Source organism: Bubalus kerabau, chromosome 5 (genome assembly GCF_029407905.1).
Source record: "Bubalus kerabau isolate K-KA32 ecotype Philippines breed swamp buffalo chromosome 5, PCC_UOA_SB_1v2, whole genome shotgun sequence".
In the NCBI taxonomy this organism is placed as follows: Eukaryota; Metazoa; Chordata; class Mammalia; order Artiodactyla; family Bovidae; genus Bubalus; species Bubalus kerabau.
Window position 1 is genome coordinate 39,580,696 of NC_073628.1, and position 14,031 is coordinate 39,594,726.

Sequence of the window (14,031 nt, forward strand, 5' to 3'; positions counted from 1 at the left end):
TATGTCTTTTTTGAAGTTCTGTGTTCATTCATTCTTCTCCCCAGTTCAGTGAGCATCTTCATAATCATTACTTTTAACTCTTTATCAGGTAAATTAATATTTCTCTCATTAAGATTTTTCTGAGTTTTATATTCTTCTTTCTTGGAATATATTCTTCCTGTTTCTTCATTCTGTTTGATTCTCTGTTTCAATTTCTATACAGTAGATGAAACAACCACCTCTCCCAGTCTTGAAGGAGTGGCCTCATATAGGAGACAAACCTTGATGTTCAACTCTGCCTTAACTCTTGGTTGTCTTTCAAATCTCTGTGCTTATCCAAGCAGCCTACTATAGTCTTAATAACTCCAAGTAGTTGAAGACATGCCACAACCTGTCAACATCCCAAAAGGGAGAACCTTAGCTCTTTGATTCAGGCTGACTAGAAGCCAGACTCTCAAGCATCACTTTTTAAAAATATGCAAATATATACAATCCTGTGGGACTGCAAGCATGAGCCCTGTTGGCCACCAGAGGTGGATGATCTGGAAGTGTCCACTGGGTAGTCACAAAAAATGGGCTCCAGGTAAGTGTATAAGCTCTTTTCTAGGTGATAACAGCAAGGCAGAATGAAAGCACCAAGACGACATCCACAACCTACATTCTTTAAGAGCAGCCTTGAAGGCCACTAAATATGTGTCAAACCTGAAGCCTGCCCTGCAGGCAGAAGCTCCAAACTAGCAAAGACATCTCCTTCACAAAAATACTGGGCAATGTGCCCCAACCTGCTATCTGTGCAGTGCCCTGAGGGTGGCAACCTGTCAAGAATCATACCTCCAATTACACAGTCTCACGGGATCCAAGAATGCAAGCCCTAATCCATCCCCAGCCACCAGGGCCAGGTGATCAAGGGGTGTCCCAAGGGTGGCAGCCATAAAAACTGGAACATCATATATAAAAATCAGGACACCAGACATATGTAAAGCTCCCTTCCAGGAAACACTTGCAGTCTGGAACATGGCAATAGGAAAAAAAAAAAAAAAAATTGGATCCTTGAAAAGACAAAGAAAATTAACAAGTCTTTAGCCCGAGTGACCAAGAAAAAAAGAGAGAACTCAAATAAATAAAATAAGAAATGAAAGAGAAGATACTACAATTGATACCACAAGAATACAAAGGAACATAACAAACAATTATTATAGTTTGTTATTGATGTTATTTTATATTGATCTAACTTGATAATTATGTCATCAAATTCAACAACTTAGAAGAAATGGATAAATTCCTAGAAACATGCAACCTATCAAGACTGAATCATGATGAAACAGAAAATCTGAACAGGTTGAATACTACTAAAGAGACTGAATCGGTAACCAAGAACTTTCCAAAAAAACAAAAGTCTAGGACCAGATGGTTTCCCTGGTGTATTCTACCAAACATTCAAGAAAGAATTAATATCATCCTTTCTAAATTCTTCCCAAAAAATAGAAGAGGAGGGAACACTTCCAAGTTCATTTTACAAGGCCAGCATTACCCTGATACCAAAACTAGTAAGCCTGCCACAAGAAAAGAAAATTACAGGCCAATATCTCTGATGACCACAGATGCAAAAATCCTCAACAAAATATTAGCAAGCTGAATTCAATGATACATTAAAAGGATCATACACCATGATTGAGTAGGATGTATCCAGGGATTCAAGGATGGTTCAACATCCGCAAATAAGTCAATGTGAACCACCATATTAACAAAATAAAGAATAAAAATCATATGATCATCTTAATAGATGCCAAAGAAGTATTTGACAAAAATCAACAGCCATTTATAATAAAAAATCTCAACAAGGTAGGCATAGAGGAAACATATTTCAACATATAAAGGTTATACATGGCAAGCCCAGGGCAAATACCATACCCAACAGTGAAAGGCTGAAAGCTTTTCCTCTAAGATCAGGAAAAAGACAAGGATGTCCACACTCATCACTTTTATTCAACATAGCACTGGAAGTCCTAGCCAGAGAACGTAAGTAAGAAAAAGAAATAAAAGGCATCTAAATCTGAAAGGAATAAGTAAAACTGTCTCTATTTATAGGTGACATGAAATTATATGGTTCAGAGGTTACTACTCTCTACTTTCACTGCAGCAGGCACTGGTTCAATCTCTGGTCAAGGAACTAAGATAATGCAAGCTCTGTGGTGTGGCAAAAAAAGAAAAGCTGTTAGAAAAATCAATGAATCCATTAAGAAAAATCTATGAATTTTCAAGATACAAAATCAAGTTTCAAGATACAAAATCAACATACAAAAATCTGTTGCATTTCTATATCCTAATAATGAACTATTAGAAAGAGAAATTAATAAAACAGTCCCATTTACAATTACATTAATAAGAATAAAATACCTGAAAGGAAGCATTTTAGATATGGAAGACCTGTATATTAAAAAAATACAAGGGACTTCCCTGGTAGTCCAGTGATTAAGACTCCACCTTCCAATGCAGGGACAAAGGTTTGATCCCCGGTCAGAGAACTAAGGTCTCACATGCCACAGAGTGCAACCAAATTTTTTTTATATACGAGACATTAATGAAAAAAATGAAGATAAATGAAAATATATTTCATGCTCATGGACTAGAAGAATTAATATTGTTAAAATATCCATACACAAAGCAATATACAGATTCAATGCTATCCCTACCAAAATTCCAATGGCTTTTTCACAGAAATAAAATTTAAAAATTTGTGTGGAACCATAAAAGACCCCAAGTGGATAAAGCAATCTTGAGAAAGAGAAATGTCAGAGGCATCACACTGATTTCAAACTATATTACAAAGCTATTTTAATTAAAACAATATGGTATTGGCATAAAAACAAAGACACAGCATAGAGAAACCAGAAATAAACCAATGCATATATGATCAATTAACTTATGACAAAGAAGTCAAGATATACAATGGGGGAAAAACAGTCTCTTAATAAATGGTATTGGGAACACTGCACAGCCACATGCAAAACAATGAAACTGCATGTCTATTTTACACCAGACACAAAAATTAACTCAAGTTGAATGACTTGAATGTAAGACCTGAAACCATAAAATTCACAGGAAAAAACCACAGGTAGTAAGCTCCTTGACATAAATCTTAACAATGATTTTTTAAATCTGACACCAAAAGCAATAGCAGCAAAAGCAAAACTAAACAAGTGGGATTACATCAAACTGAAAGGCTCCTGCATAGCAAAGGGAACCATCAACAAATGAAAAGTCAACCTACTGAATGGGAGAAAATATCTGCAAATCATATATCTGATAAGGGGCTAACATCCAAAATATGTAAGAACTCAGCTCAACAGCCAAAAAACAAAAAAATCCAATTAAAAAATGGGCAGAAGATCTGAACAGACACTTTTCCAAAGAAGACATACAGATGGCCAACAAGTATATAAAAAGATGCTCCACATCTTTAATTGAAAGGAAAATGCAAATCAAGAGTACAATGAGATATCACCTCACATCTTTAAGAATGGCTATTATCAAAAGGAAAAATAGTAACCAGTGTTGGCAAGATGTGGAGAAAAGGGAATCCTTGGGCACTGTTGGCAGGAATGTAAAGATACATCACTATGGAAAACAGTATGGAGGTTCCTCAAAAATTTAGAATTGCCATATAATCCAGCAATCCCACTTCCAGGTATTTACCCAAAGAAAAGAAAAACACTAATTTAAAAAGATATATGCATCTCCATGTTCATTGTAGCATTATTTACAATGACATAGGTCTTGGCAATGATTTTCCAAGATATGGAAACAATCTAAGAGTTCATCAGTGCATGAATAAATAGAGATATGGTACATATATACAATGGAACATTATTATGCCATTAAAAAAGAATGAAATCTTGTCATTTGTGACAACATGGATAAATTTTAAGGGCATTACGTGAAGTGAAATCAGTCAAACAAAGACAAATATTGTAAGCTCTCTCATTTGTAGAATCTAAAAAGAAATGCTTTTAATTTAAAAATCTATGCTAATAAATAAAGAGAACAGATTAATGGCTGCCAGAGACAGGAGGAGGGCAGCAGCAGAGAGAAATTAATGAACTGGTTTTTTGTTTGTTTGTTTAGTTTTAATAAATTAAATTAAAAAAAATAAAATCACATCACAGTATTTAGGAAGAAGTGTACTAATGTCTGCAACATACTCTGAATGAATTTAAAAAATAAGATAGAAGGAAGGATAGATAGAGGGGTGGATAAGTGAATATATATATTATAAGCAAATACAATATAGCAAAAACAATATTGTTGTTGTTGTTGTACAGTAGCCCAGTCATGTCCAACTCTTCGCGACCCCATGGTCTGCAGCACGCCAGGCCTCCCTGTCCCTCACCATCTCCTGAAGTTTGCTCAAGTTCATGTCCATTACAAAATGGACAAAATGTTAGTTACATTTTCACAATAAAATGTTGGGGAAAAATCATAGGCAACAGAATCAGCTGAAATAGAGACAATAGCAACAACAGCAATAGCTACTAATTATTGATTGCTGGGTTTACAAATATTACATCATTTAATCCTCCAACAATCTGACTAGATATATATTTGTCTACTAGTTCACATGAACAAACTGATCCTTAGGTTAAATCACTTTATTCAAGGTCATCTAGTTAGTAAATGGTAGAACTTAGATTCCTTCAACCCCAGGTCTCTCTGGTTGTAAAACATACATCTTATCTATTATGCAGCTTAGGAGGCATCCCTTTGTAAAACTGCAAATACCCCAATGGCAAAAAAAATATATTAAGCTTGCATCCTCTATTAACATCTTGACGTGTATTCAGTGATCTGATCCCCTCTCATTTCATATAGAAAAGATACATACAAAAAGGCAAGTTCTGACAAAAAAGAGACTGGTCCAGAGAAGATGGAGCCAGGCAAAAAAGAACCCAGTTACCCCACTTCAGAGAGAAATTCTGGGCAGCAGGAGCAAAAAGGCCTCGTCTAGGGACATGCTCCCACAGACAGGAAAGGTGATCACTGGAAAAGGAGATGAGAGTCACAAGCAAAGCTGGTCTCTCATCACAGTTCTGCCTAGGACCAGCTTCCAGCAATGCCTTCCTGAGAAAAAGGGAAACTTGAAAAGACAGAAAAAATGAATTACAGGGAAATTTTAATACTCTCCCCAAATTTATTTGGCACAACAATATGTCTATGGAATGTTAAATGATACTTTGTGAAAAAAGATTTTATAGTCAAATAATTTTAGGAAATGTTGTAGCAGCAAATGTGAACAGTATTCTTAACTACAGGATTTCTCAGAGCCTTTAATGTGCTCAACTGCAACATGACTTTCCAAAAGCGAGATAGAATGTGATTATTCTCAATAAGTTTTTGGAAATGCTGAATGTGAGAAAGTCAGAAATTAAGATTCACAAACTTATCTAGCCTAAAGCAATAAGGAAATGAAAGCTGAAAAAAACAAGCAAAAGAGTGTTTTACTATTCTGACAACTCTCAATCATTCAAGGTAAGTCAAAAATACCTAATTGTATAGCCCTTTTCTCAGACAATGTTCCTGAGACATAAGCCAATCAGAAATTCTCAAAAATATATGAAAATTAAGAAATAATCATGGAATTATTAAACTATCTACTGCCATGCTATAGATCATGCATAGCAAAGATCATCATTCTTTCCTGCATGTGGATTCCCCCAGTGGACTTAGCTCTTTCAAAATGTAGCACAAGACTACAGAGCAGACCCATGGAATGCAGAGAAGAGCATTATGTTCAAGCACGGCATGGCAGATGAGGCAGGATGACAATGCAAGCTGGGCAGAAGGAGAAGGGGGTGCTGATGTGTAGCAACAAGTGGCCTAAAACTCTTGAAGAGAACAGTAACAAGTGAGTGTGACTCACATGCTGGCATCAGATCCCCTCTCAGAGCAAGAACACTGGGCCTCTGTCAGGCAAAGAAAAGGCGTCTCCATGAATAGCCATCTCTGCAAACAGCAGTTACTGTCACTCCCTAAAAGACACAAGCATGGCTGGAGACCGGCACCAGCTGACAATACTTGGGTTTTGGCAGCCCCACTTACACAGAGAGAACATCATGATCAGAAACTTGGCCTCTGCTGATAGAAATTCCATGTCCAGACTAAGGGCAATCCTGGGCCCACTGTCCTCAGTGAGGTCAGAGCACCCTTGGAGTACTGTGTCCAGTTCTGAGCACCACACTCTAATAAGGACAATGACCAACATGAGAAAATTCAGAAGGCAGAAATCAGCATGGGGAGTTGAGGACAAATTGGTAATTTGTATCATCCCAATCTTTTATTATTACAAGTAAGGCTATAATAAATATTCTTGGGGCTAAATCCATCTATCTATCTATCTACCCTTGTTTTCTTGAGATAAATTCTTAGAGGAATTACTGGCTTGAAAGAAATAAACATTTTTAGTCTTTTGCTACATGTCAAAGTACCCTATAGAAAGGAAGTATCAATTTATAATGCTACCAGTATGCTAGATAGAAGGCCTGGAAAATATCACTTAAAATTTGTTTGCTATAGATCGATGGCGCTAGTGGTAATGAATCTGTCTGCCAAAGCAGAAGACATAATTGACACGGGTTTGATCCCTGGTTAGGGAAGATACCCTGGATAAGGCAATGGCAACCCACTCCAGTATTCTTGCCTGGAAAATCCCATGGACAGAGGATCTTGGTGGGCTATGTCCACAGGGTCACAAAGAACAGGTCATGACTGAAGTAACTTAGCACTTAGCAAGGCTAGATAGAAGGCCTGAAAAATATCACTTAAAATATGTTTGCCGCAAATTCCCTGGTGGTCCAGGGGTTAGGACTCAGCACTCTCACTACTGGGGCCCTGAGTTCCATCCCGGATCAGGGAACTAAAATCCCATAAGCCACACAGTGTGGCCAAACAAAAAATAATTGAAATAACATAATTTGATTATTTTAGGTGTTTCTAAATTTCCTTTCTAACACAAAGATTCTGTGAGTCTAAGCATCATCCTCTAGCTTAAAAGACACACTTCCTAACACAATCTCTATGTACAGCTGACCCTTGAAAAACACAGGTTTAAACTGACTGGATTTAACACAGTGGATTTTTTAACACAGTTTAAATCCATTTATAAAGATTTTTCTCAATAAATATACAGTCAGCCCTCCATATCCACAAGTTTGGTATCCATGGATGGAAATTTCCATCTGAGGCTAGCCGAATCCACTGATGGGAAACCCATGGATAAAGAGGCCCACTAACCCTACTTCCTGTTGTTTAGTTGCCAAGTTGTGTTCGACTCTTCTGCGACCCCATGGACTGTAGACCACCAGGATCCTCTGTCCGTGGGATTTCCCAAGCAAGAATACTGGGGTGGATTTCCTTCTCCAGAGGATCTTCCTAACCCAGGGATTGAACCCATGGCTCCTGCATCAGCAGGTGGATTCTTTACCAGGGAAGCCCACTGACTGTACTATGCCATTTTATATAAGGGACTTGAGCATCCATGGATTTTTGTAGAAACATGGGCTCCTGGTACCAATCCCCTGAAGATACCATGAATACTAAGGGAAGACTGTATTCCATTAAGAATTTTGGGGTAGCCAAGTGAATAAAGTTTTCCCCAAAACACGTACATTAGCAAAACCTCAGCACCATTCCCATGTTTATTCAAAAACTAGTAATTCAAAAGAAGTATTCATAAACTTTTGTTAAACTACTATAAGATGCATAAAATACCTATGTAAATGTTAAGCTGAATCATATGAAATTGTCATGCTTATAAGTCAAACACAAATATTGGCATATTTGGTTCAATCTCATATAATATTTCAGCTTAAGCCTGAAATTTGCAATTATTATCCATATGACTTGGTCTATTAATTATTTACTTAGGGACTGTGACCTAATCAAAGAAAAATTCTCTGCCAACCACTTCTATTCAAAATACTTAGCATTGAGATAGCCCCTGCATTATGAAGCAGAAGAATTGATGGTTTTGAACTCTGGTGTTGGAGAAGACTCTTGAGAGAGTCCCTTGGACTGCAAGGAGATCCAACCAGTCCATCCTAAAGGAGATCAGTCCCGAGGGTTCATTGGAAGAACTGATGTTGAAGCTGAAACTCCAGTACTTTGGCCACCTGATGAGAAGAGCTGACTCATTTGAAAAGACCCTGATGCTTGGAAAGATTGAGGGCAGGAGGAGAAGGGAACGACAGAGGATGAGATGGTTGGATGCCATCACCGACTCAATGGACATGGGTTTGGAAGGACTCCAGGAGTTGGTGATGGACAGGGAGGCCTGGCATGCTGTGGTTCATGGGGCCGCAAAGAGTTGGACATGACTGAGCGACTGAATTAATTAATTATACTCTCTATTTATTTTGTAGACACTAACAAACAATGCTTTCTAAACAATTTCTACATATGGCATAGCATTCTTACTTAGACCATAAATCCACTGAAATGGGAAAAGCTGGGGCTGAATCTGCTAGTAAAACTATTGACTATTCCTTGAGTTCAGGTGTTTTCCCTACAGTGACCCAGGGAGAAACATAATAACCATCCCCATTTCACAGAAAAGGAAATAAGCTCAGAGAGGTCTGACTACAGATACACAAATTTAAAACAGTGAATACGGGTTCTGAACCCAGAATCTGGCTACAAACTCTTGGTACAACAATGTCTTCTTGATATGTATATATATATTATATAGTAACAATCATATGCATATAACTAGCATCAATGTAGTGCTTACCATACAACTGCTGCTGCTGCTGCTAAGTCGCTTCAGTCATGTCCAACTCTGTGCGACCCCATAGACGGCAGTCCATCAGGCTCCACTGTCCCTGGGATTTCCAGGCAAGAACACTGGAGTGGGTTGCCATTTCCTTCTCCAATGCATGAAAGTGAAAAGTGAAAGTGAAGTCGCTCAGTCATGTCTGACTCCTAGCGACCCCATGGACTGCAGCCTACCAGGCTCCTCCATCTATGGGATTTTCCAGGCAAGAGTACTGGAGTGGGGTGCCATTGCCTTCTCCGTACCATACAGCAGGTCCTATTAAATCCTCATACCGACTCTAATAAACATTATAGTTCTTTATCCCCGTTTTGCTGATGAGGAAACCAAAGCAGAGAGTGGTTAAGAAACTTCTGCGAAGTCATACAACCAGAAAGTAACAGAACTGGGATTCAAATGCAGAACACTCTGAAGATAACATGTGTAACTACTACACTATACACACTCGACTCTGAAGTCACAGTTTAAGAGTCAAGTAACAACAAAAACGGTATCTAAACATACCTGCAGCCTCATGCTTTTTTTTTTTTTTTTAATATTTTTTTAATTCTTACGTTACAGTTTTCTAAGTTCATTTGTTTTAGGTAATAACTTAGAGAAGGGATTCTGTGGCAATATAAAATTACAAAAAACTTTTTATTAAGAAATAGTAAAAAGAAAACTGTAAAGCAGTAGAGTAAAACGAGGTTAAAGAAATGGACAGATTTAATTCACTTTCTATTTCCTAGAACAAATGTGAACATTCAGGAAAAAAACATGACAAGAGCATAAGAGGTCCATTTTAATAATTCTGTTTTAAATAGTGTAAGAAATCATGTAATGTCAGTTCCAAACTGATCAGCTCTTAACCCAAATATAATGCCACGTACACCAGAGAAAGTAAAGATAATGAGTTGTTTAAAAGATTTAAGTGTCCCTCTACCTATGAAGATAAGCATTTGAATAACAGAAAGAAAAAGAAGGCAAAGAAATGCTTTTACAGAAGATAGGTCAAAAAAAAACACAAAACTATCTCTTCTCAGAGAGTACGGCCCATCCACATTAGAGAAAGGATTAAGCAGATACATTCAGCTTTTCTAACAGATTTTCTTTCTCTAAGGCTTCAATACCCCTCTCACACTCACTCAGATAATCACATTAGTTTTGTCATTAAAAGCTCCCTTTTCATAGAATGCACCTAAACCGCTTAAACCACCCAGAGAGGTCGAATACATTATCAAACACCAAGACAAACAGAAGAGATTTTCCATCTTATGTCTTATTATTTCACTGTATCTATCTGCATGCTCAGGAGGCTAAGCCAAAAGATTTGGTGAGTTATCAGCTGAAAAATGATTCCAAAATAAACAAACTATAATATCCTTCACCACTGCTCTTGAAACTGAGAACTGAGAGCTAGCAGTTTTTATGCTGACAGAGCAGTCAAATGACAGAGGGGTTTTCTATTCCCCTTTTCTCCTCTTCCTTGTGTTCTATCGGCCAAGGCCGTGATTATTTCTGCATGAATGTTGCAGCTTCTGTTAACAGTAAACAAAAGCAAATGGAGTCTGAGTGTGCATGGCTCAAAGATAAATTAGAAACAATGATACTTGAGTTGACGTGGAAAATGGCATACAGACACTCCATATGGATACTTCGGAACCGTGCAAGTCCAGGTAGCACTGGAAATCACCTACATTTTTTCATAACTATTACATATCATCTCACCATCCTAAGCTTGAGTTACAGACTCAGAAAAGGACCGCTGTTTGTTAGTCCTTTAAAAAGGAGGAAGTGTATCAGAGGGAGGAGGAGTCCTGGCTAAATGGAACTATCCAAGTGAAAGAACAGTCTCCAACTGGGTAGTGTTCCAGGGATTAGGGGGTTGGGAGAACAGAGAGGGGGTCAAGAAAGGAGAAACAGAATGAACAGTGAAAGAAAGTGATCTGAAACTAAAAGCTTGGGAGGGAGACATGTAGTGGAAAAATTCTGAAATCAGATAGGATAAAATTCGAGATAGATGGAGGCAAAGGAAGTTTCTCAAGCAAGAGGCAAAGAGAGGTTACTTTTGGAGGGATGCAGGCAGGAAACAGATTTATAAACATATCATAAACAATCAAGAGTTCCTTAATAAGTCAAAAGAAAGGATAAAGTTGGTAACAAAACAAAAACAAAAACAAAAAAACTGAAGGAAATGACAAGAACAAGTCCTAGACAAACGAAGTAAAAGGTGATTATGAGACAAAGGCACAAAGTTACTTTGCCTTAAAAATAAACTTCTAAAATATATATATGTACACAAAAGATAAAAAGACTGTGCTAAATCAAAAACACATGACAAAATATTTGAGATATACTCTACCACTTTTGAGTGATTATTTAGGAGACACAAAAGACAAGACTATATATTTACAGTTAAGATTCAACAGCAAAATATCTCAAAAGGAATATTAAAGATGCACAGACAAAACCAGTTAGGCTGTTTACTGTTCCAAATCATAAATGAACATTAAAAAGATGTATTCCTCTGGCACTTTTCCTAAGCTGGGTCAGCAAACTACAGGCCCCAGGCCAAAGCCAGCCACTGCCTGTTTTATAAATACTGTTGGAACATAGCCTTCCTCATTCATTTAAATATTGTCTGTAGTCACTTTCTTGCCAAAGCTACAAAGCTGAGTAGCTGTCACAGAAACTATACAGCTCACAAAGCCTAAAATATTTACCATCTAGTCCTTTACAGATAAAGTTTGCCAACCCCTATTCTAAATAACAAAGGAAGTCCCCATATGGTTTTTATCATCTGACAACTCATTCTCCAAATGGGCATAAAGATCCAAGTGTAATTCTCACTCTGTACACAGAGTATAAAGTTAAGTCTGATAGGTGTCACACTGCGGGCAGCAATCTACCCAACTCTTCCCTCAAGTCTTTCATTAATAGTTCAATGCAATACGTGAGAAGATCTGGGATCTGAACAATGGTAGACTCGCACTCAAAACCACTTCCACTGCCTCTTCGTAGAGCTTAAATTTCCTCTCCATAAAACTGGAATTATAACTCTTGACTGTGGGGATTAAATGAGATAGTATATATGAAAGTGCTTTATAAATATAAAATAATATAGAAAGATAAGACATTATTAGCACCTATACATTTATGGAGACTAATGGTTTCAGATTTAGTTTTTTCTCATTATTTTTATTTAGGTTTTCTTACCATGTGAGAGAGAGCTACTCTTTAAAATAATTTTGTAGTGTCAAAATTCAATTTAATTCAAACACACATTTACCTCTGGCTCACTGTGTGCAAGATACCCACTGGCCATTCTACTTTTTAGATGAAGAAAAATATCTCTAGTAGCAAATGATCTTGGTTCATTTGGGTTACAAAGTTTTAAGCAAGGTGTGCATTTAATAATTCAAAAGAACAGCTAAATTAAAATTGCTTTTGAAATCTGGTTCTTACATTACCAATTCTCTATACATTTACAGCACTTGTTCTAGCTGTAGAATCTGTTATATTCTCTGAATTTAATAACCATCAAGTTGGCCAGCCTTTGTTTCTAAAACTATGAGGAATGCTCTTTACAAAGGAATGCTTAACAAGAATACATACAATAAAGAATTCTGGCATGAAAAGAACTTTAAATTTTATTGTGTCATGTTTCTTTAAATTTTCCAGAGCGTTTTCACATCCAGTATTTTATTTGATCCTCAGCACAACCCTACTGAGAATGTAAGTATCATTATCCTATTCTGCAGAGGAAGACACGGAGGCCTAAGAAGAGGAGAGACTTGCCAAAGACCACACAGCTGGTAGAGGGTAGCTCTGGATAAGGATCCAGAGTCAGCACTCTTTATACTCCACCTTGCCATATGTATGCAGTCTTTATGATGTCTCTAGTACTTAGAATACATTTAGCGGTTGACTGAATCACAGCACCACGAGAGCAGCTGCCATTCATCAAGCACTGACCATGTATTACATATAGCTCTATGTGACTCACATATACAAATTGTATGTATAAAGTATACAGCACAGAATTGGGCACATAGTAACTATTCCATTAACAGCAACTATTGGTCTTATTTCTAAGAGTTAGTTTTTAGTTCTAAGAGTTGTAATTCATACAACTCTGTAATCTATGCATTTTACCTCCATTATTTAAATGAGGAAACAAGTTCAGAAGAGCTAGGTAACACATCCAAGTTTGAGTAAAGCCAGGATTCCTACCTAGGTGTGAGATTCGACTAATTCCAGAGTCCCCTTGTCACTGGGACTTCCTCTGATGCTGAAAGTCAGAGAATGCACCAAAAAAAAAAAAGAGAGAGAGGCAGGGTGTGGGGCGGGGGATGGGGGGGGGGGGCGGGGGGGGGGGTGCCGGTGGTGGGGGGAGGGTTAGGCCCAGTGAAGAGAGAGAAGTATGTTATTAAAAGTGATGAAAGGATATCTTCCTGTTACCTTGACAGGCCAAGCAGGCAAAGGCTGTAAAAAGTTGGACTCGTAAGGGTAGTCCACCATTGCCAGATTCACCCAGGTTTCAGAGATCCAGTCTTTCAAACGCTGAACATCCTGTGATTTTGTTAAGGGAGTGCATAAGTGAAGGGCTTCAGAAAGCCAACGCAAGCCAGGGCCTGAGAATAGAGTCACATTGTTGGAATCTAAAAAGCACTGCTCAACAGAAGGGTTTTACAGATCATTTATCCTTCACCTGCGTTTTAGAAAACTCAGTCTCCTATGCAGTTTCTCCAAAAAGGCTTTTTCAACATGCAACAAAAAATCTTTAGAGCAACTGGTTAATCTCATGATAGATAAGTTGCCTATCTTCGTGGGGCTTACCAGAGTTAGTATTCTCAATCACTGTCATTTATAAATAAACAAATGAAACACTATAGAGCAAGGAGAATGCATAAACTACACCTAAATAAAACAAATGGATTTATCTCACAGTGTTGAGTAAAAGACAGCAGAGACAAAAAATACATACTATGCAATTCTGATTATTAAAAAATTCAAGAGTAAGCAAAGTTAATTTACGGTTCTAGAATTCAGGATAGCAACTGGTTTGTTAAGCACAGAGGTAGTATCTGCTAAGGGCCAAAGGGGATTTGGGGGTGGAGGTGGAGAGGGATTTCCTGATCTGCATGCTGAATACACTATGTATTCACTTTGCAAAAATTCACCAAGCTGTATATTTTGATTTGTGTACTTTTCTATATGTTATACTTAAATATGTAAAGTGAAATAAA

The 14,031-nt window shown here is 37.5% G+C and overlaps 1 protein-coding gene across 6 annotated transcripts in view; it reads right to left on the bottom strand.

The window, feature by feature from the left end:
• PRCP (prolylcarboxypeptidase) overlaps positions 1–14,031 on the bottom strand; it is an 88,216-nt gene that overhangs the window by 15,416 nt on the left and 58,769 nt on the right. For all 6 annotated transcript variants that reach the window (XM_055581457.1, XM_055581455.1, XM_055581458.1 and 3 more), the window contains one exon: positions 13,244–13,416. In XM_055581457.1, the coding sequence (XP_055437432.1) occupies positions 13,244–13,416 (173 nt within the window). The remainder of the gene's footprint in view (positions 1–13,243; positions 13,417–14,031) is intronic.